The sequence below is a fragment of the Notolepis coatsorum genome, assembly GCF_963971535.1.
Source record: "Notolepis coatsorum genome assembly, chromosome: 14".
NCBI classification, from domain to species: Eukaryota; Metazoa; Chordata; class Actinopteri; order Aulopiformes; family Paralepididae; genus Notolepis; species Notolepis coatsorum.
Genome location: NC_140178.1, coordinates 47,755,191 through 47,779,968, shown reverse-complemented (window position 1 = coordinate 47,779,968; position 24,778 = coordinate 47,755,191). Strand labels below are relative to the sequence as shown.

At 43.0% G+C, this 24,778-nt stretch overlaps 1 protein-coding gene across 1 annotated transcript in view; it reads right to left on the bottom strand.

Annotated features, from left to right (window-relative positions):
• The window catches only part of LOC311239764 (cytoplasmic dynein 1 heavy chain 1-like), a 218,548-nt gene that overhangs the window by 37,851 nt on the left and 155,919 nt on the right, over positions 1-24,778 (bottom strand). The window contains exons 54-65 of the mRNA XM_084328191.1: positions 19,807-20,022; positions 17,004-17,216; positions 16,626-16,753; positions 8,733-8,886; positions 8,485-8,631; positions 6,633-6,783; positions 5,839-6,092; positions 3,346-3,480; positions 2,342-2,436; positions 1,787-1,961; positions 1,297-1,372; positions 197-357 (exon numbers count right to left, since the gene is read on the bottom strand). Coding sequence (XP_084184317.1) covers positions 197-357; positions 1,297-1,372; positions 1,787-1,961; positions 2,342-2,436; positions 3,346-3,480; positions 5,839-6,092; positions 6,633-6,783; positions 8,485-8,631; positions 8,733-8,886; positions 16,626-16,753; positions 17,004-17,216; positions 19,807-20,022 — 1,905 coding nt within the window. The remainder of the gene's footprint in view (positions 1-196; positions 358-1,296; positions 1,373-1,786; positions 1,962-2,341; positions 2,437-3,345; positions 3,481-5,838; positions 6,093-6,632; positions 6,784-8,484; positions 8,632-8,732; positions 8,887-16,625; positions 16,754-17,003; positions 17,217-19,806; positions 20,023-24,778) is intronic.

Genomic DNA, 24,778 nt, shown 5'->3' with positions numbered 1-24,778 from the left:
GAAGAATAAACCCCATTGGTTTAAACATAATTAATATAAAAAAATATAAAAAATAAGAACATTTAAATAAATGTTTTTTTTTATTTTTATTAAAAATAAAAGATTCAAATGTTGATTTAGAATTCGAATGCCAACGTAACGAACGAAGGTTCGAACGTTTGGGCTCAGCCCTACTCTCCATCTCCACAAGGTGTACCTCATTATCCACGATGTTAGCCAGGTCAAGGGGCTGCTCGATGATGCTCATGAAGCTGTCTCCCAGCACCTTGGAGACCACAATGTGAGACATGGCCAGCAGGCGGTCTGGACGGAAGGCCTGGATCAGCAACAGCTGATGCATCACCTGGCCAATGGGGGCTGAGCAGGAAGTGGAAACAGGAAGAGAGCCGGACGGCTCAGGTTAGAGCCGGTAATGTATACACTTGGTGGGAAAGGATTGTGTTCTGTATAATAAATATATATATTTTATATTAATACGTAGGGGTGTAACGGTACACAAAAACCACGGTACGGTATGTACCTCGGTTTTGAAGTCATGGTTCGGTACGGTTTTCGGTACAGTGGGGGAAAGTTTGGCTTTCCATGTTCCACTCAGGGGTGATGTAGTGTGCAGTAACTACCGTAATTCCTCTAATAGTAACCGGGTCTCAAATACAAGCCGGGTCTCTATTAATGGCCGGGTGCGCTCTTGAGCTAAGCAATTATAAGCCGGCCTCCTAATACAAGCCGGGTTACTAATATACTGAGCTGCATACTGAGCTAGTTACTTGATTTCACTTTGAAAACGTTGAAATGACCAGTGACCACCTGTAATTGCACTGTTTACTATTTCATACAGTACTTGGTTTCAATAAATGAACCCAGTACATTTTACTGGGTTCAAACTGACACAAAATGTTGATTTATTCATTATGATCCGTTTGAAAATTTGAAATATAGGCCTCCCTCTTATACAGGCCTCCTCCTAATACAAGCCTGGTACCCGCTACAGTTGAAACAAATACAAGCCGGGGTTACTATTAGAGGAATTACGGTAATTGTACTTGTAGGGCTGTCAACGAATATTCTATATTGAAATTAATAAGAGACTTAAAAAAAAATTATTATTATTATTATTATATTAGATTGTGAAAAAAACAGCCCCCGTGGGAGGTCGTTAGTGGTTAACATACCGTTGTATTCGTTCGGTACACTACACAGCCGTTCGGTACGGTACACACTGAAACGGTTCGGTTCGGTTCGGTACGGATACGTGTACCTTTACTCTAATACGGCATGTCTTAGCTCAGTACTTACAGGACTGCTTCTCCTCGGCCCACAGGTAAGGAACAGAGAGCTCAGCGCTGTTGCTCTCCAACCACATGAAGAATTGCTGAAGTCAAGGCACAAAATAAAAAAATAACAGTATTAGGACCACTTAAGAGTTTACATACCAAGGAAACCGCTTCCATCAGTCGGAGAGGGCAGTTTTGGAATTGAGAATTGTTTAGATTTAGATTAGACTCAAATGTATTGTCATTATAGTGTATAGTGTATAACGAAAATAAGTTTTCATCCAGAGTGCAAATCTAACAGTAATATACAATGTACAGGTGATTAAACTGGGTACAAAATATACAAATGAGTACTACTGAGTGCAGTGCTAATCTATATGATAACAGTATCTGCATGATAACAGAGTATCTACATGCTAACAGAGTATCTACATTATAATATCTACATGATAACGGAGGATAATATCTACATGCTAACAGAGTATCTACATTATAATATCTACATGTCGTACCTCGTCCTCCTCCACCTTGGCTACCAGGTCTTTGAAGGCGGGCAGGTGGCTGAGTCGGACCATGGCCTCGCTCTGGTCGGTGCTCAGACCCTTCACCTTGGGCACCGACGTGCCGGCCAGCGCAATCTCGTTACCGCGCAGGTAGTGCTGGAACTCTGCATCGCACGAGGGCTCGCTATGAACAAGGGACGAGAATCATAATGACTTTTAGTTTCATGCAATACCGTCAGAACGTGAAGAGACGGAATAATAAGACGGCCTCGAACGGTCACCTGGCTGGTCCGGCCTTAAAATTAAAATGGCCACCATAGAAGGGTGAACCACCTTGTCGTGGATATCGGTGTTGTTTCGGCGCATGAGGCCCTGGTGAAGGTGACGCGTTGCCGTGGCAGAAGTATTAATTTCAACGAACAGCCCGACATTTTGTTGTCTCAAGCACCACATATTAACCAATGCTCATTTCCATCACATTTAAAATTCTATGGCAGCCATCTTAGGATACTACTTTAAATGTTTTGAATGGTGTGTGTGTGTGTGTGTGTGTGTGTGTCTTACTTAGGCATGCCCTTCAGGTTGATCCTCGCCAGCAGCATGGCGAAGGTGATGTGGTCCAGGTGCAGCATGCCTCTAGCCACCCTGTTGAACACCACCTTTGTACAGAAACAAGACACAGAAGCTCGTCTGACACTACGACTCCCCAAACAGAAGCTTGTCTCTGACACGACGACTCCCCAAACAGAAGCTCGTCTCCGACACGACGACTCCCCAAACAGAAGCTTGTCTCTGACACTACTACTCCCCAAACAGAAGCTTGTCTCGGACACTACTACTCCCCAAACAGAAGCTTGTCTCTGACACTACTACTCCCCAAACAGAAGCTTGTCTCCGACACTACTACTCCCAAAACAGAAGCTTGTCTCCGACACGACGACTCCCCAAACAGAAGCTTGTCTCTGACACTACTACTCCCCAAACAGAAGCTTGTCTCTGACACTACTACTCCCCAAACAGAAGCTTGTCTCCGACACTACTACTCCCAAAACAGAAGCTTGTCTCTGACACGACGACTCCCCAAACAGAAGCTCGTCTCTGACACTACTACTCCCCAAACAGAAGCGTGTCTCTGACACTACTACTCCCCAAACAGAAGCTTGTCTCCGACACTACTACTCCCAAAACAGAAGCTTCTCTGACACGACGACTCCCCAAACAGAAGCTCGTCTCTGACACTACTACTCCCCAAACAGAAGCTTGTCTCTGACACTACGACTCCCCAAACAGAAGCTCGTCTGACACTACTACTCCCCAAACAGAAGCTCGTCTCCGACACTACAACTCCCCAAACAGAAGCTTGTCTATGACACTACTACTCCCCAAACAGAAGCTCGTCTCTGACACTACTACTCCCCAAACCGAAGCTCGTCTCTGACACTACGACTCCCCAAACAAAAGCTTGTCTCTGACACTACTACTCCCCAAACAGAAGCTCGTCTCTGATACTACTACTCCCCAAAGCGCCCGTGTGAATCAATTCTCTGGTTGGTGGTGTGCGTTTCTACCTGGAAGAGGTCCTTGGTGATGACGGCCAGTCTCTGGGTGTGGTCGGTGATGCCCTTGAGTTTGGGGTTCTCGTACAGAACTGTGTGGTAGGTGTCCAGGAAGAAATGGAGGGAATACTGGTACAGGAAGTGCATCTGGACAGAGAGAGAGAGAGAAAAGGGACAACGGCGGTTAAGTTTGGTTGAGAATACCAACATCTCATCAGCGTTGGAATGTGTGCTCTGACTGTCTGCACCTGGCGTGTTTTTTTTCTTTCTTATTTAACCTTTATTTACCCAGGCAAGCAATTAAGAACAAATTCTTATATACAAAAGCAGCATGTCCAAAAAGCAAAGGCCTTTTCGAACCTAGTCTCTGCAGTGGTAGGCGAGTGTTAAGACCTCTACACTACCCAGCCTGGTGGTAGACGAGTGTTTAGACCTCTACGCAGGGATTAAAGCAAAAAAATTCTCCTGACTGAACTTTTTTTCAGGCCAAGTCATATTCTTATTTTAACCTCCACTGTATTTTTTTTTTAAATAGCGTTAGCATTTTAAGGGAGCCTACTTGTAGAGCCTACTGTCCTGACTGACTATAGACCCTACTGTTGTGGTTGTTGTGCCAGGCAGGGAGGCTGTGTGCTGGAGAGCGTGAATGCAAGTCTTGTGGCTAGCTTCTGATTGATGGCGAGCTAGCACCCTTTTCCCATTACTTTGAACCATGAACTAAACGGCTTGTTATCATACAAACAAGGGACTAAACACGTTTCGCAATTATGCCACAACAACAATGGACAGTCTCCTCCCCACCGTTTGTATATATTTTTTACCACCCACCCACCCCCTCCTAATGTACACTCTCCTCCTCATCATATGTATATATTTACTGTTAGGATCTCTGGGTAACAGTACTGTATATTTGCATATCGTATATGTGACAAATGTAACAGTACTACCGGTATATACCTGTAAGTCATGTATGTTCCTATGTCATAAATGTCATGATGTCATGTATGTTGTGCATGTCATACATGTCACATACATGACATACTACAGGTATATAGTAATGTTACATTTGTGACATATATGATATGCAAATATACAGTAATGTTACCCATAGATCCTGACAGAGATTATACATAGGAGACTGTACATTATGAGGAGGGGGTGGTAGAAAAAAGATACATATGGTGGGGAGAGAACATACGGTGGGGAGGAGACCGTCTACACAGATACACCTGTGTGATGTTGCTACGGAGTTAAGCTAATAAACGTATACTCACAACCACAGCAGGGGACTCACGTATTGTACTGTGAAGTAACACGACAATGACAAACGTGTGGTTTCTGTTTTTCTTTTTGACATAGTTGCGGAACACGGAACAAGTTAACTCACCACTACAGCCAGCAGTAGCCTAGCCAGTCTCTTGAAACACTGCCATCTTCAAACTTCCATTCCTCTCGAAAACTTTCTTTTGTTGGGTGGTGCCGCTCATCCTTTTCATCTGAGAAAACCGCGGTGGGTTTTCTTTTTAGTGGCCGGCTTACTCCTTCCATTTAACCGACGCTATTAAGCTAACGTTAGCTAATCGGTATAGCAGCGTTACAGTGCAAGCAGCTACTAAGCATGTGGTGGCTGTGACGTCGGTAAACAAGCAGAGTTGACGCGCGAGGCTGCAAAAAATGCGACTGTCGTAAAACCAAAACAACTGCAGTTTTTAATTATTTTACATGACTATTTTGTTACCCTGCCATGTGGCGGACAGACCTCTCAGACCTCGCAAAAATGTCACTCGCCCAATAGCCCCCAGCTGCAACCGCGGAGCGAGCAGCGCCCTGTCTCTCGAGTCGATGACTGCTTGGCGTGGCCCCGGTAGAAAAAAAAATCCCTTTTTCATGATATTTGGCGCCTCCGATTGGCTCAATTTTGTTTCAATCTGTATGCATCTACAAATCATATTATACCAGGTAGCCAATTCCGTCAGACTGCGAATAGAATTGACGGATCTCCCAATCAAATTGACGGAAATCCGCCTGGAGACGGAACGCTTTAATGCCTGAGCCTCTACGCTACCCAGCCTGGTGGTAGACTAGTGTTTAGACCTCTACACTACCCAGCCTGGTGGTAGACGAGTGTTTTGACCTCTACACTACCCAGCCTGGTGGTAGACTAGTGCTTTGACCTCTACACTACCCAGCCTGGTGGTAGACTAGTGTTTAGACCTCTACACTACCCAGCCTGGTGGTAGACTAGTGCTTTTACCTCTACACTACCCAGCCTGGTGGTAGACTAGTGTTTAGACCTCTACACTACCCAGCCTGGTGGTAGACTAGTGCTTTGACCTCTACACTACCCAGCCTGGTGGTAGACTAGTGTTTAGACCTCTACACTACCCAGCCTGGTGGTAGACTAGTGCTTTGACCTCTACACTACCCAGCCTGGTGGTAGACGAGTGTTTAGACCTCTACACTACCCAGTAAAGGAGGCTCAGTGTGATGACGGGGTGGGCAGACCTGGTTGAGGGCCTCCATGGTAAAGTAGATGCTGCTGCAGGCAGAGGACAGGGTGAGGTACTGCTGGGACACGGCCTCCACCTCGGCCATGACTATGTCCGTCTCCTCCACCTTCCTGGTCACCTCGGCCGCTTCCTTCTTCAGGTTCTCCAGCGTGGTGATGATGGTGTCGTCGTCGAGGATGCGACCCTTGACCTCGTTGAGTGCCTGCAGGAGGGACTTCTCCAACTGACGCAGACGAAGCTGGAACTCGCCTGATAAGAGAATTTCATTAGACTGTAATTATCATTTCATTAGACTAATTATCATTTCATTAGACTAATTAAATCATTAGACTGTAATTATCATATCATTAGACTGCAATTATCATATAATTAGACTAATTATAATTTCATTAGACTGCAATTATCATTTCATTAGACTGTAATTATAATTTCATTAGACTAATTATCATATCATTACTGTAAGTATCATATCATTAGACAGTAATTATCATTTCATTAGACTAATTATAATATCATTAGCTAGGAGGAGGTTATGGTATCCATAATCCTTGTAGCCGTTCCCTGCTGCTCATGTTAATCCATCACCAACTGTGCCTGAGGTCATACTTAAGACTATTTGTCATTTTGAGCTTATACCAGCTATTTTTTTAAGTTTAATACCAGTAATAATGCCATAACAATTAACCAACTACAGAGCACAACATACTAGACTCCAGATGATTTTGGATTCAGAGTTCTGAGATGAGCCCATGTTGATGCGTGTTGTTCTTGCAGAGCAGTTAGTCTCACCCTGCAGTTTGAGGAGGTCCGAGCGCTTCTCGTCCACGTCAGGCCTCTCGGCCTTGAGGACCTCGTTGAGACACTGGCTCTGCAGGCTGCTGCGTGTCACCGTGAAGTTGACGAACGTCACGCGGGAACACAGGTCTGGAGGGAACTCAACCTGCACAGGCAAAGAGCCACGGTGGACCACAGGTCAGTCACATAGACACCATCATTTCAAAAGACATGTTTTCATGATGGAAATGCCAAATCTTTTTTGTTTTTAAGTCAGACTTAAAATCAAGGGTATCTGCAGGTTTCAACAAGTTCAATTTAAGACTTAAAAGGAACACGCCAACATTTGGGGAAATTAACTGGTATCTATCTTCTTGTCTCTCTGGAGAAGACAGTACAGTAAGTCTTCTCCAGAGAGACAAGAAGATAGATACCAGTTTCCTTTCCTCTCTGTGCGTTCAGTAGAAAGCTATCTGGCTGCACGTTAGCCTAGCTTAGCACAATGAATGAAAGCGGAGAGGTGTTAGTTGGACAATGCCTAGGCTAACCGGCCATGTCCGCTTCCATTCATTGTGCTAAGCTAGGCTAACGTGCAGTCCGATAGCTTTCTACTGAGAAAACTGGTATCCATCTTCTTGTCTCTCTCTCTCTGGAGAAGACTATAAGCTAATTTTCCTAAATGTTGGCGTGTTCTTTTAAATACTTAACAGGTGGGGTACTGTCGTCCATGCGTGGAAGGTACAATGTCACGGCACTTTGCGAGTGTCTGCATTTTTCGCCAAACATATAATATACCGGTAAGTTCGATTTCTGAATACGAAAGATCCATTTGTTGCTGTTCAAATGCCACCGACCTGCCGATCATCCTCTGATGGCAAAAATTATTGATCAGCGTTGTAGCCAACGAGTGTAGGTTTCCAACGATACCCCACGTGGGGGGGGGTGCGAATAAGGGAACTAGGTGAAAGTTGACGAGCGAAAATGGGAAGTGAATTCAGAATGCACTTGAGGTGGATGATGAAATGGATTTTGGAAAGCTTTTTTTCTTGGCGTCAGTTTTACTCGGACGTCTCTCAAAGACCCATTTCTGAAAGGATAAAATTTGGACCTGTACTACATAAGACTTCACGCTATGGAACCGCTGTTTTCCAGCTTATACTTTCTTCTTTATATTGCAACCGCTACAGAAAAATGTGAGTACACAAGTTCAACTCAAGTTCAGACCTCTGTTACTCTATTTCATTAGCACTAAGTGATTTTCCTTTTTTGCATTTGTAACTTCAGAATGTTATCTTTCAAAAGAGACCAGGTTCATGCACGTGCTATAAGTATAAAGCTAAGCTTTGCAAAAAAAGTATGCAGTCCTCAAGTTCAAGTAAAGAAAATTGCCACTTTTATGGGTGCCCGTTTAGAGATCAAGACCTTTTTAGTTTTTAATACCACTAAATTGACACAACCATACTAGCAAAAAAGAAAAAACACAGCGACACTGAAGTGGTGGCTGCGCTACAATTTAAATGATCACGCGGAAATTACAAGCACCCCCCAAAACATTTAGAATTATGAATTTAAGACGTTTCAATACCCGTTTAATACCGTTTGAATAATTATTTTTGTACACTTGTTGATATCCATGATGGATAATCTGTCTCTGGGAAACGAGTGCATCAAACTTTGCTTTTTTTTTTTTTATTTTTTTTTTATTGCAAAACAAAAATGATTAAAAGTCAGTACTCAACACACAATGCATAATGAAACTAACAATCAAGGTGGCTAAAATGACATGCAAGTACAGAAACAGAAAAAACGTTGCTTCTAAACCTTTCGTCTATGCTGAACTATATGTATACGACAACAGGCATCTCACCGTTGGGTCTCGCGTGGAGAGGAAGATGACGAAGGAAGGCGACAGATCAATGTCCTGGTCTCCGAGGGTGATGAGGACACGTCCTCCGGTCCTGCGCACCTCTCTGTTCAGCACAGGGTTGAGGATGGGGTCGTAGCTTTCCACATCCTAACGGAGGAGGACATATTGAATATCGATACCGTACTACACAGCCCTACGTGGCAGTGAGGAAGTCTGTGGTCGGGGCTCAAGGGCACAGCGGTTCTTACCTGAACCAGCAGTGGGTTTCCGAAACGCAAGGCGCTCTCCAGGTTCTTCCTGAAGGCGTCGTCCAGGAAGCTGGTCCTGGTGATCTTCCGGTCCTTGTACTCGTTCATAATGAACTCCGTGGCCTGGCCCGACGGGTCGATGATCAGGGGGTACCTGCAGGGGACAGGGAGGATGTTTACTGCAAACATAATACTTTATACCAGGGGCGGGGCTGTAGGGGCGGTGCTCCCCGGGCCCGGGACCCAATGGGGGCCCGTCGCTGAGGCAGCAGGCTCCGCCCCCCCCGAGATATTCGCAGGCGGGCCCTGCTGCCTCGTGCCACTCAGTGCACTGACGTTTGTGGTCATATTAGGTATAAAGCATTGTAGCCTATAATATGACTATAGAGTTGAACTTGTGCTGCTATTTTCACTCACATTTAACATTAAAACATGAAAAATTGCAAGTGAATCCCTTCTATTGTCTCCATCTTCAAATGTATTTTGGGTAAAATCAGCATCAGCCGTCCATCAACATCATACGTAAATGAACGTCATCATCAATCACTTGTCAACAGAGCCCTGCCTAAGCATGAGCGGGAGCAGTTGTGGAGACACAAAACGCAAAGATAAAAAGGACCAAGGAAAAGACAAATTGTCCAAGCTAGATGTATATTTTTTCCACCCTACTCTCCTCCTGCGGGAGGAACCTGAAGTTGTTGAAGAGCCCCAGCCCGCCAACAACGTTAGTGGGGGTGAGCCAGATTTACAGGTACAATCACGGACACACACCGTCAACAAGAAAACGTGAGTTTGTGGTAAATGTTGATATCATATGGTTGTTGTTACTTCGTGTAGTATCACATTAAAACGCTTATGTCCCACTCGCTGGTCATCTCGCCATGATGCGCTTGTTGCGTTAAGGCACAGATATGGAGACATTATAAAAGCCCTCGTCAAAATATCCCTTACCAATGACAAAAAGGATGAGTGCAATGCAGCAAGTGCACTCAATAATGCCATAAGCAAATTTCGCTTTCTATTTTTGGTCAACATGTAGACCAAGATTTTGGAAAGCATAAATTGTGCTTCACAGTTACTGCAAGCAAAAGACGTGGATATTCTCAAAGCATCTATTCTACTGCAAAATACCATCAGTGTTTTGGTGGAGTAGCCTATAGGGGACAATTTGATGAGGCGAAGTCTGCCACTCTTGCCCTGGCTACTAAATGGGGAAGTCAAACACAGTTGGAAACAACGCAGGGCCAGGAAAGTTAAGCGTCACATTGATGAACTTTCTGATGACAGCCGCCTCACTGACACAGAGAGCAACTTCGGGTGAACACTTTCAATGCATGTCTCGATATAATCATCCAGCAACTGTCCCAAAGATTCACCAGCTTAACACTTTCACTGCCACACACGAGATATCTCGGGTTTCTGATAGTTATGTTGAAAGCCACTCACGAGATTTCTCGTATTTTTCTTTTTTTTCTTCTTTTTGTAGCGATCTGAAATCATATTGCATCACGCGAGCCTACCCGAGCGCCGCCGGCGATCATATGTGGAAAAAAGCGCCCCCTATCGTCTCCCAGATGACATAAGGGATTTTGGAATGGACTCAATGAGAATGGATGGGGAAAAAAATCCGGTACTCCACATTTTCCAGTCCACTGATCCAGCCGGGGTTACCACAGTTCATTCTGGAGCCTCTCAGCCCCGCGGAATCATGTGTACTACTGTATCACGTTGGATCCATACACTTATCGATTTTTTCGAATGGTGATCAGGAATTGGAATATACCAGTTGGATACCATCTGATGTCAGGTAAGGAATCTATGTTATCAGTGTTAGGATAATCAGACTAATTTTGATGAAGATATAGGCTGTTTTGTGAAATGGGCTCTTTCGGTTTCACTGTAAAAGTCCAAGAGGAAATGAACACAGCGATTATCCGTGCGCGGCGCGAATGTGCTTGCGTGCACGTATAATATTGATCATCTAGCGTTTATTTGAAAACGATTCATAAATAGGCAGACGAATATCAACGTTCTGGAATATTCCAGTAAAAGACGATTATCACAGAATGGTCTAGAATTAACTGTTTTTTACCTCAAAACGGGTGCTTTTCAAACTGCTCTGAAACGGAAATGAAGCGATAAAAAACCAATCTGCCTTGACAGCACTGACTGGAAAAGTATTCTTTGATAAGCGACGGGCAGATTAGACACATAGCCATAATTTAAAACATAGATTAGGCGATATTAACGTTAACATTGAAGTGGACCGTGGCATCAAGGGGGTAAAAAGGAAAACCCGGCGTGGCACTCAAAGTGTTAACCTGTTCCACCCGTGGAATATTTGCGCCTAAAATATATACCTAGGTAAATGGAATATTGCTCCACTTCTACAAGGCCATTTGCATATTCTTGGTATCTAGGGACAACTATGGACCTCAGGGAATGTATTCACAGTGTCAGAAAAATTGTGTATATTACTAGGCTTGCTTAAATTGTGATGAAACAAAGGAGAATATGAATTATGATTTTTCTTTGCATCTTTGACAGTGAATAACACCATGATAATAATGACCAAACTTAAACTGCCACTGATCTCGTGCAGTACCCTCTTGAGATCATGTGTAAAAGAAATCTAAGGAAATTAATAAAGGGAAGATGATTAAACCGAAGGTTCTTTAGATACAGTACTGAATTCTCCTATCCGGACCAATGCAATTTGAAATATTATTATAGAATATAGAATATGATTCCTTATTATAGCCAATTCGCAAATTTTTATATATACATACATACATACATACATACATACATACATACACACATATATTATCTTTCAAATGCCCGAGTTCAATTTGGATTTAGTATCACCAGGCGTGCATAAGAACAGATAATGATATCTACTGTAATTTACTGTACCTTTTTATTTTCACCACAGTGCAACAATTTTGAAACTAATTTCAGATCTAATTGTTGCTACATGCCAACAATTGGGAGGAGAAACTAACTGCGTTTCAATATTTGTCAAAAACGTTACCTTTTGTGGCTTATTATCCCAAATAATAACAGTTATTGAAATAATTCATTCAGAACGCTGAACTTTGAACCCCCACAGAAACTGCCAGGAAGTGTAGTTCGGAATAATTCCAATGCTGATCCACAGCTATGCATGCCCTCGACAAAATGGCAGCAAAAAACTACAATTCCCATGATTCAATTTCCAAAATGGTCGCCGTCTTGCAATAGACCACTACACTTCCGCGTTACATTGAAATCAAGGAGGAGATTGCGGGGGGGTCAAATGAATGGATGTGGACGAGAGCCGTGATGGAAGTGGTTGCTGATACGGCTGTGGGGGTGCTAGAGACATGATCGAATAGACGTTTATGCGCCTCGCTCTCCTGAACACGGCGTGACCCATAACTAATCGATCAGAACTAAATCGGCAGAGAAAAAGCCCATTTTAAAGCACCTATTCTGCTTGGACATGCGCAGAGTGCCCATGGAGTCTGGACGACGCGAGATGACGCTCGAATGAATGTGGACCGTTCTATCAGAGGGGGGAGCTTCGGTGGCCAGCCGAACAGGATAATGAAAAAATGATCCCACTAAATGGCCAGACGTGTCTTATGGCGACATCTTCAATTACCTCATTGAGTCTCCAGGTAGACTAATGTTTATATTTAAGTGCAGCGGTCTGTAGCCACTTACATGACCATCGAAGCTCCCCCCTCTGATGGAACAGTCCACATTCATTCGAGAGTCATCTCGCGTCGTCCAGACACCATGGGCACTCTGCGCATGTCCAAGCGGAATAGGTGCTTTAAAATGGGCTTTTTCTCTGCCGATTTAGTTCTGATCGATTAGTTATGGGTCACGCCGTGTTCAGGAGAGCGAGGCGCATAAACGTCTATTCGATCATGTCTCTAGCACCCCCACAGCCGTATCGGCAACCACTTCCATCACGGCTCTCGTCCACATTCATTCATATGCACCCCCCGCAATCTCCTCCCTGATTTCAGAATCCCGGAAGTGTTACGGTGGTCTATAGACTTCAGCAAAGCGAGAAGTTAAAACTATATAATGGCACTTTTAACCTATTGCTAAACTAACGTATTGATGATAATATACATTCTACATGCTTTTGTGACATGTTAGTGATGTTAATACATGAAAACGTTTGATAAAATCGCAAAAAATATGCAACACTCTGAAAAATATTGATTTATGACCAGATGCCGTTTTGGGACCGGTTCCGGTCCCGTCGGGTGGAACAGGTTAAATGCAACTGTGAACATGTTTGAGGCAATTCACCCCAACACACTACTGCAAGCACAGGAGAGCACTATAGTCGGGACATCGCCGCCAGCTTCCCTGACCAGCTGCTAACCTGTTTCAGGTACCAGATACAAAAACTGAAATCTGTCGTGGATCTGGTAAAAATGCTCATTGTTTACAACCCAGCAGTAACATCTACATTCAGTGAGGTTTGCACAGCCTTCATCCGTTCACAAGCCGTTCAAACATTTAAAAGCAAACAGGCCAAGATATAAGGTATCAAAGGGTGCTCGATACCGCTGTCTAGCGGAATGCGGCCGGTATTGCACTTTGGCGATCTCAGACTCATTCCCTATGGTAACACCAAGGTCCCTGGATGAATAATGAATAATAAAAATATCGAAAAAAATGAACTATCCAAAAACTACTTTTTAAGTTTTTTGGCACTCAACCGTTGCCGCCCAATAACGAGTTTTTGGCACTGAAAGTGTTAAGAAGATTTTTCTTGGATATTCTGCATCAGGTACTTTAGATTAGATTAAAGTACAACAAAAAGAAGTTTGGCATCCAACCAGAGTGCAAATGTAACAGTAAAGTGCAACAGCAATATACAATAAGGGGTGACAAATGAGTACTACTGAGTGTAGTGCTAATCAGATGTATGTACCGAGTTGTAGTATGTACAGTGATACAGGTATAAAGACAGTATGGTAGTAGTCATAATGGCCAGCAGCGTACCTACTAAGAGCAGGATATGAACAGATATAGATATAGTATCTACAGATACGTTTTTTTATCCACTTTTTCACGTTCCTTTTCCGTTTTTCTCCCATCCCAATTTAGTCGTGCCAATTCCCCCCTCCAGTCTTGATCGTTGCTCGCATATGCCCCCCACTGGTCGGTCGTAGGGAGGGTTGAAGAATCTATCGCATGTCCCCTCCGATACATGTGGAGTCAGCCAGCCACTTCTTTTCACCTGCCAGCGCGGACTCTCATTGGCAAGGTGTAACGTGTGGGAGGCTCACACTACCCTCGACATCTCCTGTCCTTGCTGTGCAGGCGCCCTGAGCGACCTGTAGGAGTCGCTGTTTACAATGACCAGATTACCACCCATCGACTTCCCTCCCGTTGACTCTGCCAATTGAGTCAGTATGATGGCCGGCCCAAGCCGGAGGCAACGCTGACAGCCGGATTCGATACCGGTGTCTCACGCGTTGGTGACGAGCGCTTAGACCGCTGCGCCACCCAGCCACCTATATCTATAGATATATAAAAGGACTGTGCAGGTAAATACAGACCGGTGTGGCTAAGATATATGTGGCGAGAATATATATATATGGTATATACAGCATTATTGTACATGCTATCATACACAGCTATGGGTTATATGCAGGTGTATAAGTAGGTATATAGGGGGGTTATATGCAGGTATATAGAGGTTATATGCAGGTGTATAAGTAGGTATATAGAGGGGTTATATGCAGGTGTATAAGTAGGTATATAGAGGGGTTATATGCAGGTATATAGAGGTTATATGCAGGTGTATAAGTAGGTATATAGAGGTGTTATATGCAGGTATATAGAGAGGTTATATGCAGGTGTATAAGTAGGTATAGAGGTGTGGGAGGCTACGTGGCGCAGTGGGCAAGGCGCTCACAACGAATGCTGGAGACTGGGCTCGAACAGGATGCCTCCTGTTCGAGCCCCGCTCTCCACATTGCTTTCAGTTTAGCTGGTCGTCCACAGTAATACACATTGGCCGTATTACGGGGAGGGAAACTGAAGGGTGGGGATCGGGAGTTGTGGATAGCGACTCCTACAGGTCGGTTGGTGCGCCTGCGCAGTAGAATCAAGAAGCGACGGGGGCGGGGCCCCTCCAAAGCCCAGACCCCCGACGCTGAAAGATCGAGCCGCGCAGGTGAAAAGATGCGACGGCTGTTACCTCGAGTATCGGAGGGGACTCGTGCTATGTATGACTTAGTCCACATTGCAGCCGGCTTGTGGGAGGCAAGAAACAACGTTCGAAGACAGCGGGAGGGTTAAATTGGATGATATGAAAATTGGGATGGGAGAAAAATAGAAAAATGGGAGAAAAAGTGGAAAAAAAAAACTTAGGTATAGAGGTGTTATATGCAGGTGTATAAGTATGTATATAGAGGGGTTATATGCAGGTATATAGAGGTTATATGCAGGTGTATAAATAGGTATATAGAGGTGTTATATGCAGGTATATAGAGAGGTTATATGCAGGTGTATAAGTAGGTATAGAGGTGTTATATGCAGGTGTATAAGTAGGTATATAGAGGTGTTATATGCAGGTATATAGAGGTTATATGCCGGTGTATAAGTAGGTATATAGAGGTGTTATATGCAGGTGTATAAGTAGGTATATAGAGGGGTTATATGCAGGCATATAGAGGGGTTATATGCAGGTGTATCAGTAGGTATATAGAGGGGTTATATGCAGGTGTATCAGTAGGTATATAGAGGTTATATGCAGGTGTATAAGTAGGTATATAGAGGGTTATATGCAGGTGTATAAGTAGGTATATAGAGGTTATATGCAGGTGTATAAGTAGGTATATAGAGGGGTTATATGCAGGCATATAGAGGGGTTATATGCAGGTGTATCAGTAGGTATATAGAGGGGTTATATGCAGGTGTATCAGTAGGTATATAGAGGTTATATGCAGGTGTATCAGTAGGTATATAGAGGTGTTATATGCAGGTGTATAAGTAGGTATATAGAGGGTTATATGCAGGTGTATAAGTAGGTATATAGAGGGGTTATATGCAGGTGTATAAGTAGGTATATAGTGAGGTTATATGCAGGTGTATAAGTAGGTTTATTACATGGCGTTTTAACATTCGCCAAAATGCTTGATTGTGATTGGTCAATAGCGATCCGTTGCCCCTAGCAGCGGTCAATTATTTCTCGATAATTCACCGCTGCTATGGGCAAGGCGCAATAATGACCGCCGTTAGGGGAAAGATAGCCTTGCAGCCGGACTCTCGCAGTGTTATACCATGCACAGCCTGCGGAGCACGGCTCTGCAGCGCCTGTCCGAGGCAGGTCTCGACAGTACACCATGCATTTGATCTCGTCTTGTCGATGGTGCAAAATGAATTATATTGTTGGTAAGTTAGCCCTGTAATAAGCGGGATAATGTATACGTTGACACTGCGAGATTCAAACCTAAATAGACTCAGCTTTACCATATGCACAGCTACACTGCATCAGATGTAATCAAGCCCATTGTGATATTTCCTCCAACGCCAGAGGAGCAACAGAACAACCGCGTCTGCATTTGATCTCGTCTTGTCGATGGTGTAAAATGAATTACGTATATTGTTAGTAAGTTAGCCCTGTAATAAGAGGGATAATTTATAGCTATACTTGGTCATTGTCGCAAAAAATTATTTACCTTCACTGTGTTTAGAACACCTCGGGTGCGCCTCGGTGTTCCAGAACAGTGTCGGTCAATTATTTTGCGACAATGACCTCGTAACTATACATTATCCCTTACATATAGAGGTGTTATATGCAGGTATATAGAGAGGTTATATGCAGGTGTATTTATAAGGGTATCCTTATGATCAGATGGCAGCCATACTGACCTGTTGTATCTGTTCAGCATGATGGCGTTCTCAGTACAGAGGTCGTCAGCTGGGAGGCAGTTGGCCTGCCAGCGCAGCCTCTCATCCGCGTTGGAGAGGAACTCGGTCCTGGCAATATCCGTTCGGAACTGGGGGAGAAATTCAGGCAGAAGTGTGTAAGATGCCAGCTCCAGCATCACATTTTAAAAGGGGAACCTGTAGGTTATGATTCTGCAAAAGTACACGTACATTTTGTTTGTGCAAGTTTTGAGTTATGAGATTTCGCAGCAAGGATGCAATGCGATGACATGGAACACTGATCTAATATCAGCACCAACTAATCAGGTTTAAACTAATACAAGACTGATTGTGAAGAGTCTTATCGACATAATGACGGACCTGAATGTTGGCCTGTTGTAGGTGATGAGACCAGGTGGTGAACAGGTTCTGTCTCATCTGCTGGTCAAAGTAACCGGCATAGGCGATGAAGGCTGCCGCCAGCAGACAGTCTCCGGCGATGGTAGACATCTGGTTCTTGAAGGTCTCGCTGGTCTGCCCCCAGCGCTCCCCCTCAGCCGACAGGCTCTTCAGCAGAGCATGGCTGCGGTTCACCTAGGACAAGAGAGAAGGGGATGAAAGTTTATATATCTTTTTTTTTTGTATTATCTTTTTTCTCCCTCCTTTTTCCATTTCTCCCATCCCAATGTTAGTCGTTATGCCAATTCCCTTCCTGGTTGTTGCGCACTCTACCCCCTACCGTCGGTCTGGGAGGGCGGAGACTATCACATGCTCCCTCCGACACATGTGTAGCCAGCCCACCGCTTCTTTTCACCTGGCAGCGCGGACTCTCACTGGGGGAGTGTAACGTGTGGAAGGGTCACACTACCTCCCCCAGATCCTTCCCTCGCTGTGCAGGCGCCCCGACCGAACTGTAGGAGTTGCTGTTTACAACGACCAGGACCCACCCCACCGGCTTTTCCCACCCGCTGACACTGCCAATTGTGTCAGTATGGACGGTCGACCAAGCCGGAGGTACCGCAGCTGGATTCGATCCCACTGTCTCTGCGGTGGTAAACACGCTTAGTCCGCTGCGCTACCCGGCCGCCCACTATATATATATATATATAGATATATATATATATATATATCTTTTACAGTTAATCATTATTAGTGAATGTGATTCTTTTTTACTTTATTTAAACTCGGGGGTCATTGAGGGAGACCCTTCATTCTCAATGGTGCAGAGTGTACAGAGCATAACATGTAACGGGACACAAACAATTTAAAACAATAGATCAATCATAAATACATAGGTCAGACAATTATTAATAATACAGTTCATAAGCAAGAACAATTAGCAGAAACAACCACATGATGGTGGGCGGTTCTTGATTACAAATCTAAAAACGTCCAAAAGAAAGAGTGCTTAGTTCTAGGTCACGTTGTAATAGATTCCATGATTGCTCTGCACTGAAAAACAGAAAAGCAGTCTTGCCAAGATTAGTTCTAGATTAGTTGTAGATCAGGGAACCTGAAGAACTAGATAATCACTGGAGCGTGTTCGGCGTGGACCAGTGTTCCAGAGCAGCATAGATGAGATGAGGTGCCACGTTACCAAGTAGGGCTTTATAAATAAACAAATACCAATCCTTATTTCGTCTGTCAGATAAAGAGGACCAACCAACCTAAGTATCAAGAGAGCAGCAGTCTGGCTGGCGTTGAAGGTCTGTGTGTGTGTGTGGGGGGGTTCCAGAGGTGGAGAGAATGCGTATTAGAGCAGTGTTAGCTCAGCCTCTACCAGGGGATTTTTGTCCACATGAACGTTTTTGGTGGGCAATTTCTAGAGCCCGACCGATATATTTGAGTCAGATACAGATCTTTGGGAGAAAAAAATTATTCCAATAGATATATCAGCCAATATTCACATAAATCTTTAGCAAAGATCCTTCAAACTTAGTTATCAACTTAGTTATTAACCCATTCCGTGCCAACCACGAGTATAGTCGGGTTACCTAGCCAACCGTTCCGTGCCAATCACGAGTATAGTCGGGTTTTAATTGTTATCATTTGGGAATTGGTCCGAGCTCGCAAAAGGCAAATACCGCCGCCTATCGTCTCTCGGATGGTATTGCACATCATTGGATTGGATTGGCTGGGAATGTGCATCGAAAAAATAACTCCGGTCCGAGTTTTGCTTCTCGGGCATGCAGCTGGATACTATTGCATTGACTGAGGACACTCAGAGCAGCGTCGATTATGTGTTTTGGACTATAACGTTGGATCAATAAACGCGATCGATATTTGGAATGGCGATCAGGAATTGGATTAATCTTTTTGCAGAACATCTGGTGTGAGGTAAGGAATTTATGTTACGAATCTTGGGTTAATCAGATGTTCCTATCACCGCCATCGGAGCGTGTGCGTGTGTGTGTCTGTGATATTAGCGCTGAGCAAGTCACGAATAAGTGATTTTTCAGCCCGCTTTTGTATCGTGCATAAGGGACACAAACTCTCGATAATCTAGCGTTTATTTGAAAACGATTTATAAATCAGCCGAAAAATGACAACGTATTTTGTGTATTCCACTAAAGGGCGATTATCGCGGATTTCTCTATAATTACTAGAAAGATCTCCAAAACTATACTCGTATTCAAAACGGTATAAAACGGAAATGTACAGATGAAAAAACAATCCGTTTCATACATGTTGACTGCAAGCAAGTCATTGATAAGAGACGGGTGTATTAGACCCATAGCCATAATTTAAGATATAGTTTAAGCGTTCACAAATATCCCCATCCTCCCATTGAGTAAAGTGCTGGCATAGAAGCCATAATTCGGTCATATGGGTGTGGCTCTGAATGAGTTAAGAGTTATGAACAAAAATATGTACTGGAGGAAGGATATTTTACGGTTGAACAAACCCATCTTCATTCAGATATCTTAAGGTGAGAAGTCAAGGGACCCTTTTGAAAATGCCCACGGCATCAAATTTAAACTAGCTTAAAACAGCTTAAATGTGTAACAGAATCTACCCCCTCTGCCAGTGAGCTAGCATGACATGGTCATTACCTTTGGATATTTCTTGCAGCTATGATCCATTTCATAAACATTTAAGGGGATTTGGAAGCCAAGTCACATGGATGACCGTAAGAGAGCGGGTGATGTCGACTAGCAGCTAGATGTGGCCAACAGATGGCTACCTTGGCCTGCACCGCAGCCAGGTCAGCCTTGATGGCCTGGGCCTCCGAGATGAGGATGGCGTACTCCTCCTTGTAGCGGCCGATGCTGGACTCCAGGTCTCGGATCATCTGCTCCACCTCCTCTGCCTTCGACTGGTTGTCTGTGGCATCGTCCTCCAGCTTCTGCAGCTCGTTACGCAGAGGCTCCACACGCTTCAGCATGTCTGCATAGTTCAGCTGGAGGAGAGAGGAGGAGAGGAGAGAGAAGAGAGGAGGAGAGGAGAGGAGAGAAGAGAGAGAGAGGAGAGGAGGAGAAGAGAAGAGAGGAGAGAAGAGAAGAGAGAAGGAGAAGAGAGGATAGGAGAGGAGAGAAGAGAGGAGGGGGAGAGGAGGAGAAGAGAGGAGGAGAAGAGAGGAGAGGAGAGGAGAGAGGAGGAGAGAAGAGGAGAGGGGTAGAGGAGAAGAGAGGAGAGAGGAGGAGAAGAGAAGAGAGGAGAGAGAAGAGGAGAAGAAGAGAAGAGAGGAGAGGAGAAGAGAAGAGGAGAAGAGAGGAGAGAAGAAGAGAGAAAATGACAGGCTGCTAAACACTAGACTGTAAAAATGATTAGAGATCAATCACAAAATAAACTATTTATTAGACTTGAATGTACTAGGTAGAAAACATTACAACTGTGCTGCATAGGCACTCAGGAGTCTACAGATTTGTTTGCAACATCAGTAGTCTTTGCATGACGGTACCAATGGTCCTGAATTGTTAACCCCTATCTTATATATATATATATATATATATATATATATATATATATATATATATATATATATATATTCATATATATTCATTTCACGTCATAAATAGATCAATTAATCCATATTAATTAATGTTGCGTTTCTTTTTCAAATGTAGCCATAGTAAACAGCCTAACCCTGTCAAAACAGCAGTCAACGTGTATATTTTCAGCACTACGTTTGTTTACCAATGATTTAAGTGTTATTAGCGAAATATGAGTTTATACATTTCTCTGCGCATTGCATTGGAAACCGGATTAATTAGACACGAGGAAATGATGCCATCATGAAATCATTGTAGTCCCAAGAAAGAGGAGACCCAGGGCTTTCGATGGACGTCGCTCACACCAGCCTGTCAAAGCTGCTAAAATATTCTATGCAAAAAATGCTGATGTTATTTTTGTGATTATATCTCACGGGTCGAACAAACCTGAACGTTATTGCCATAAAATACAACGTATATGGTTTCTTTACCCTTCTGTGAACGTCTAGAAAAAAACCATGTCGAAATCTGGTGAAAAATGGCAGAGCTATGGACATTATACAAAAGTAACTGTACTTACAGTAGATTTCATTCAGTCTTTGCTGCCCTGTAACAGGCACCTGGTGGTACTAAATCCAGATTTAACTCTGCCATTGGAAAGAGGACATTTGGCCCAATCCATAGATGTATGACTTGGCCATAATAAGGTCATTTATAGGCCCGATATTCTATATTCATATTTCAAATTGCATGTGTCCGGCTGGAACGATTCAGTACTGTATCTACAAAAAAAACTGTAAATCATCTGCCCTTTATTCACTTGCTTAGATTTTTAGTAAACTTGATCTCAAGAAGGTGCTGAATGTTTCACGTCTGGTCAATGGTGTTATTCACAGTAAAATACAAAAAATTATATTCTCCGTTGCTTCATTACAATTTACTCAGGCATAGTAATGGACACAATATTTCCAACACTGGGAATACATTGCCCGAGGTCCATAGATGTCCCTAGATAGCAAGAACATGCAAATGGTCCTTGTAGAAGTGAGGCCATCTTCCATTTACTTGGGTATGTACTTTTAGGCAAATTTCCTGAAAATATGGCTAGGGCTTAAATTAGTGGAATTCTGATGCCACAAACTGCTACACTGTGTACATACAGTTATCATCATGCATAGATTCATCCACTCACTTGGTGCCGAACATCCAGCCAACACACTAAGCAGTGTTCATAGAGGGGCTCCTTCCAACCGTCTAAGAACCTTTAAAGGGGACCTGCATTGCTATTCCTAGCACTATTTGGGCAACTTTACACAATTCCTGTGAGTCTATGGAAGACATCTGTAAGGTTTATTAAAAAAATAAATCATTGTTTTATATTTCTAATAGAGTACTCAAACGCATCATTTTCCAGCCTCAAGATTTCAACCTGATATTGGCTGGGCTCCGCCCATAAGCACTTTCAGTGGCAGTCATCCAGAGTCTGCGACAGAGAGTGAGAGAGAGAGAGAGGGGGAGAGGGGGGAGAGGGGGTGGGATAGAGAGAGAGAGGGGGGAGAGGGAAAGAGAAAGAGAGAGCGAGAGAGAGGGAGAGAAAGAAAGCCCCGGACTCAGCGGGACTGAGAATGAAACGCTGTGTAAAAACAAGCACACGCAGACGCAGGCTCTCTCCTCTCTCTCCCTCCCTCTCTCTCTCTCTCTCCCTCGCAGAGTGCAGGGAGGTGTTGGGTTTCACTATCTGCCTCGCAGTTTGAGGAAGTGGTTTTCACTCGCTCTGCTATCGCTGTGTGGGCTGTCCGCTTACCCAGCACCCACTGACGTCAGCATGTGCCTCAAATCAGAACGACCTAATTAAATCGAGCAGGAAATGGTCTGAGCTGAATGAGAGCAATCCGCCAATATGGTATTTAGACACAAAAACACATTGATACTAACTCCTATTACTATAATACAATGCTAGAGACTGAAAAATGACATTTATAATGCATGTCACCTTTAACAGTAGATTCTGATTCCATTGTAAGTAAGGCTGAGACGATATGGCATTTGGAAGAATCGATAAATCGGGACAAAATTATCGATAAATATATATATTCTTTTATTTTATTTATTATTTATACAACACTTATTTTGCAGCAATTCTTTGTCGTTGCCACCATCTTTAGTGTTACAGATTTCCCCATTCAAAACCACAGTAGTGATCCTTCTCATTTTATAGTCTGGTCTCTGGATGTGGAGTGCACTGCATATTGAATGCACAGTGCAGAGTTGCAATTCAACCGAATTTACATGAAATGGGGATGTTTTAACTAAAACATGCCACAAGACCTAGTATTTTAGTATAGTATAATATAAAGTATTAAATATTATATACATTTTTTAATAAAAAAGATATTTACACAGAGGGGGGGGGGGGAAGGAGAAGGAAAGAGTGAAGAGCAAGCAAGAGCATATGTATTGTATTGTATTCATTATGTGTATATCTTTTAATCTACATTTATTTTTATTTAAGTACTGGACAGTCATTATTGTTATTATTATGTCGGTCATAGTCCTGTGATTTATTGTGGATTTCGTTAATGTATTGTGTGTCTAGTTTTATGTTAAAAATGGGAAAATAAAAAACATTGTTCCAAAAAAAAAAAAAAAAAAAAAAAAAGGTGATGCCACTTATCGATTTCACACAGTTATCGATAAATCGATAAGTGGTCTCAGCCTTAATTGTAAGGCTGAGTGGATCATAGATGGATCATAGATTAATAAGGATGATCCTCTCAATGACACATTATGACAATTTAGATAACAGTATTAATCTATATCAAACCTACAATATCAAAGTGTGTGTGTGTGTGCACTTCATTCCGACTATGTTTGAAATCCATTAGAAGTGATTTAAACAGGTGGTCAGACCCGTTTTTCAGGAGGCCATTATTAAGCCTTTCACTACCACACTACAGAATGTTAACCTTTCACCACCATACTACAGAACCTTCCACTACCACACTACAGAAGGTTAACCTTTCACTACCACACTACAGAAGGTTAACCTTTAACTAACACACTACAGAAGGTTAACCTTTAACTACCACACTACAGAAGGTTAATCCTTTCACTACAAAGGATTAACGCTTTCAATAACACAATACGCTTTCACTACCACAATACAGAAGGTAAACCCTTTCACTACCACACTACAGAAGGTTAACCCTTTCATTACCACACTACAAAGGGTTAACCTGTTAAGCCCTAGCCCTATTTTCTGAAAATCCACCTAAAATGCATACCTAAGTAAATGGAAGATTGCTCCCCTTCTACAAGGTCCATTTGCATGGGACATCTATGGATCTCATGGAATGTATTCCCAGTGTCAGAAATATTGTGTCTGTTACTAGGCTTGAGTAAATTGTGATAAAACTATGATAAATTATGATTTTTCTTTGCATCTTTGACAGTGAATAACACCATGCTAAAAATGACCAGACGTGAAAGCTCATTCAGCACCTTCTTGAGATCACATGTACAAAAAATCTAAGCAAATGAATAAAGGGAAGATGATTAAACAGAATGTTTTGTAGATACAGTACTTAATTCTGCCATCCGGACACATGCTATTTGAAATATTATAGAATATAGAATACCAGGCCTATAAATGACCTTATTATAGCCAACTCGCACATCTATGGATCTCCTCTTTCAAATGGCAGAGTTCAAGTTGGATTTAGTATCTCCAGGCGTGCAGGAAGAACAGTGAATGAAATGTACTGTATGTACAGTTCCATTCTTATAATGGATATGGCTCCGCCTTTTTGGATCGGATTGCAACAGGGATTGTTGCTAAATGTTCACAGAAGGTACACACTAACTGCGCTCCAATCTATGCCAATAACGTTCAGTTTTGTGATAGAGAATCCAGAGAAATAAAAAAAATTCATACAGAAGTCATTTGCTTGCAGGAAGCTGGAATCGGCTGGGAAAGGTAGTTTTGCAAAATGTCAAGACTCATTGAGAGCTCTGGATGCCCTCTCCTCATACGACTACAATCGGCGACACGCCACTAATTCAAAATGGCGGATATTCGCAAAATTATGAAAACATTCCATAAACTAAAATCTCACTAATAACACTTTAAGCTATTGGTAAACAAACATATTGCTGAAAATATACACTATGACTGCTGTTGTGACATGGTTAGGGTCTTTACTCTTGGATACATAAAAAAAAAAA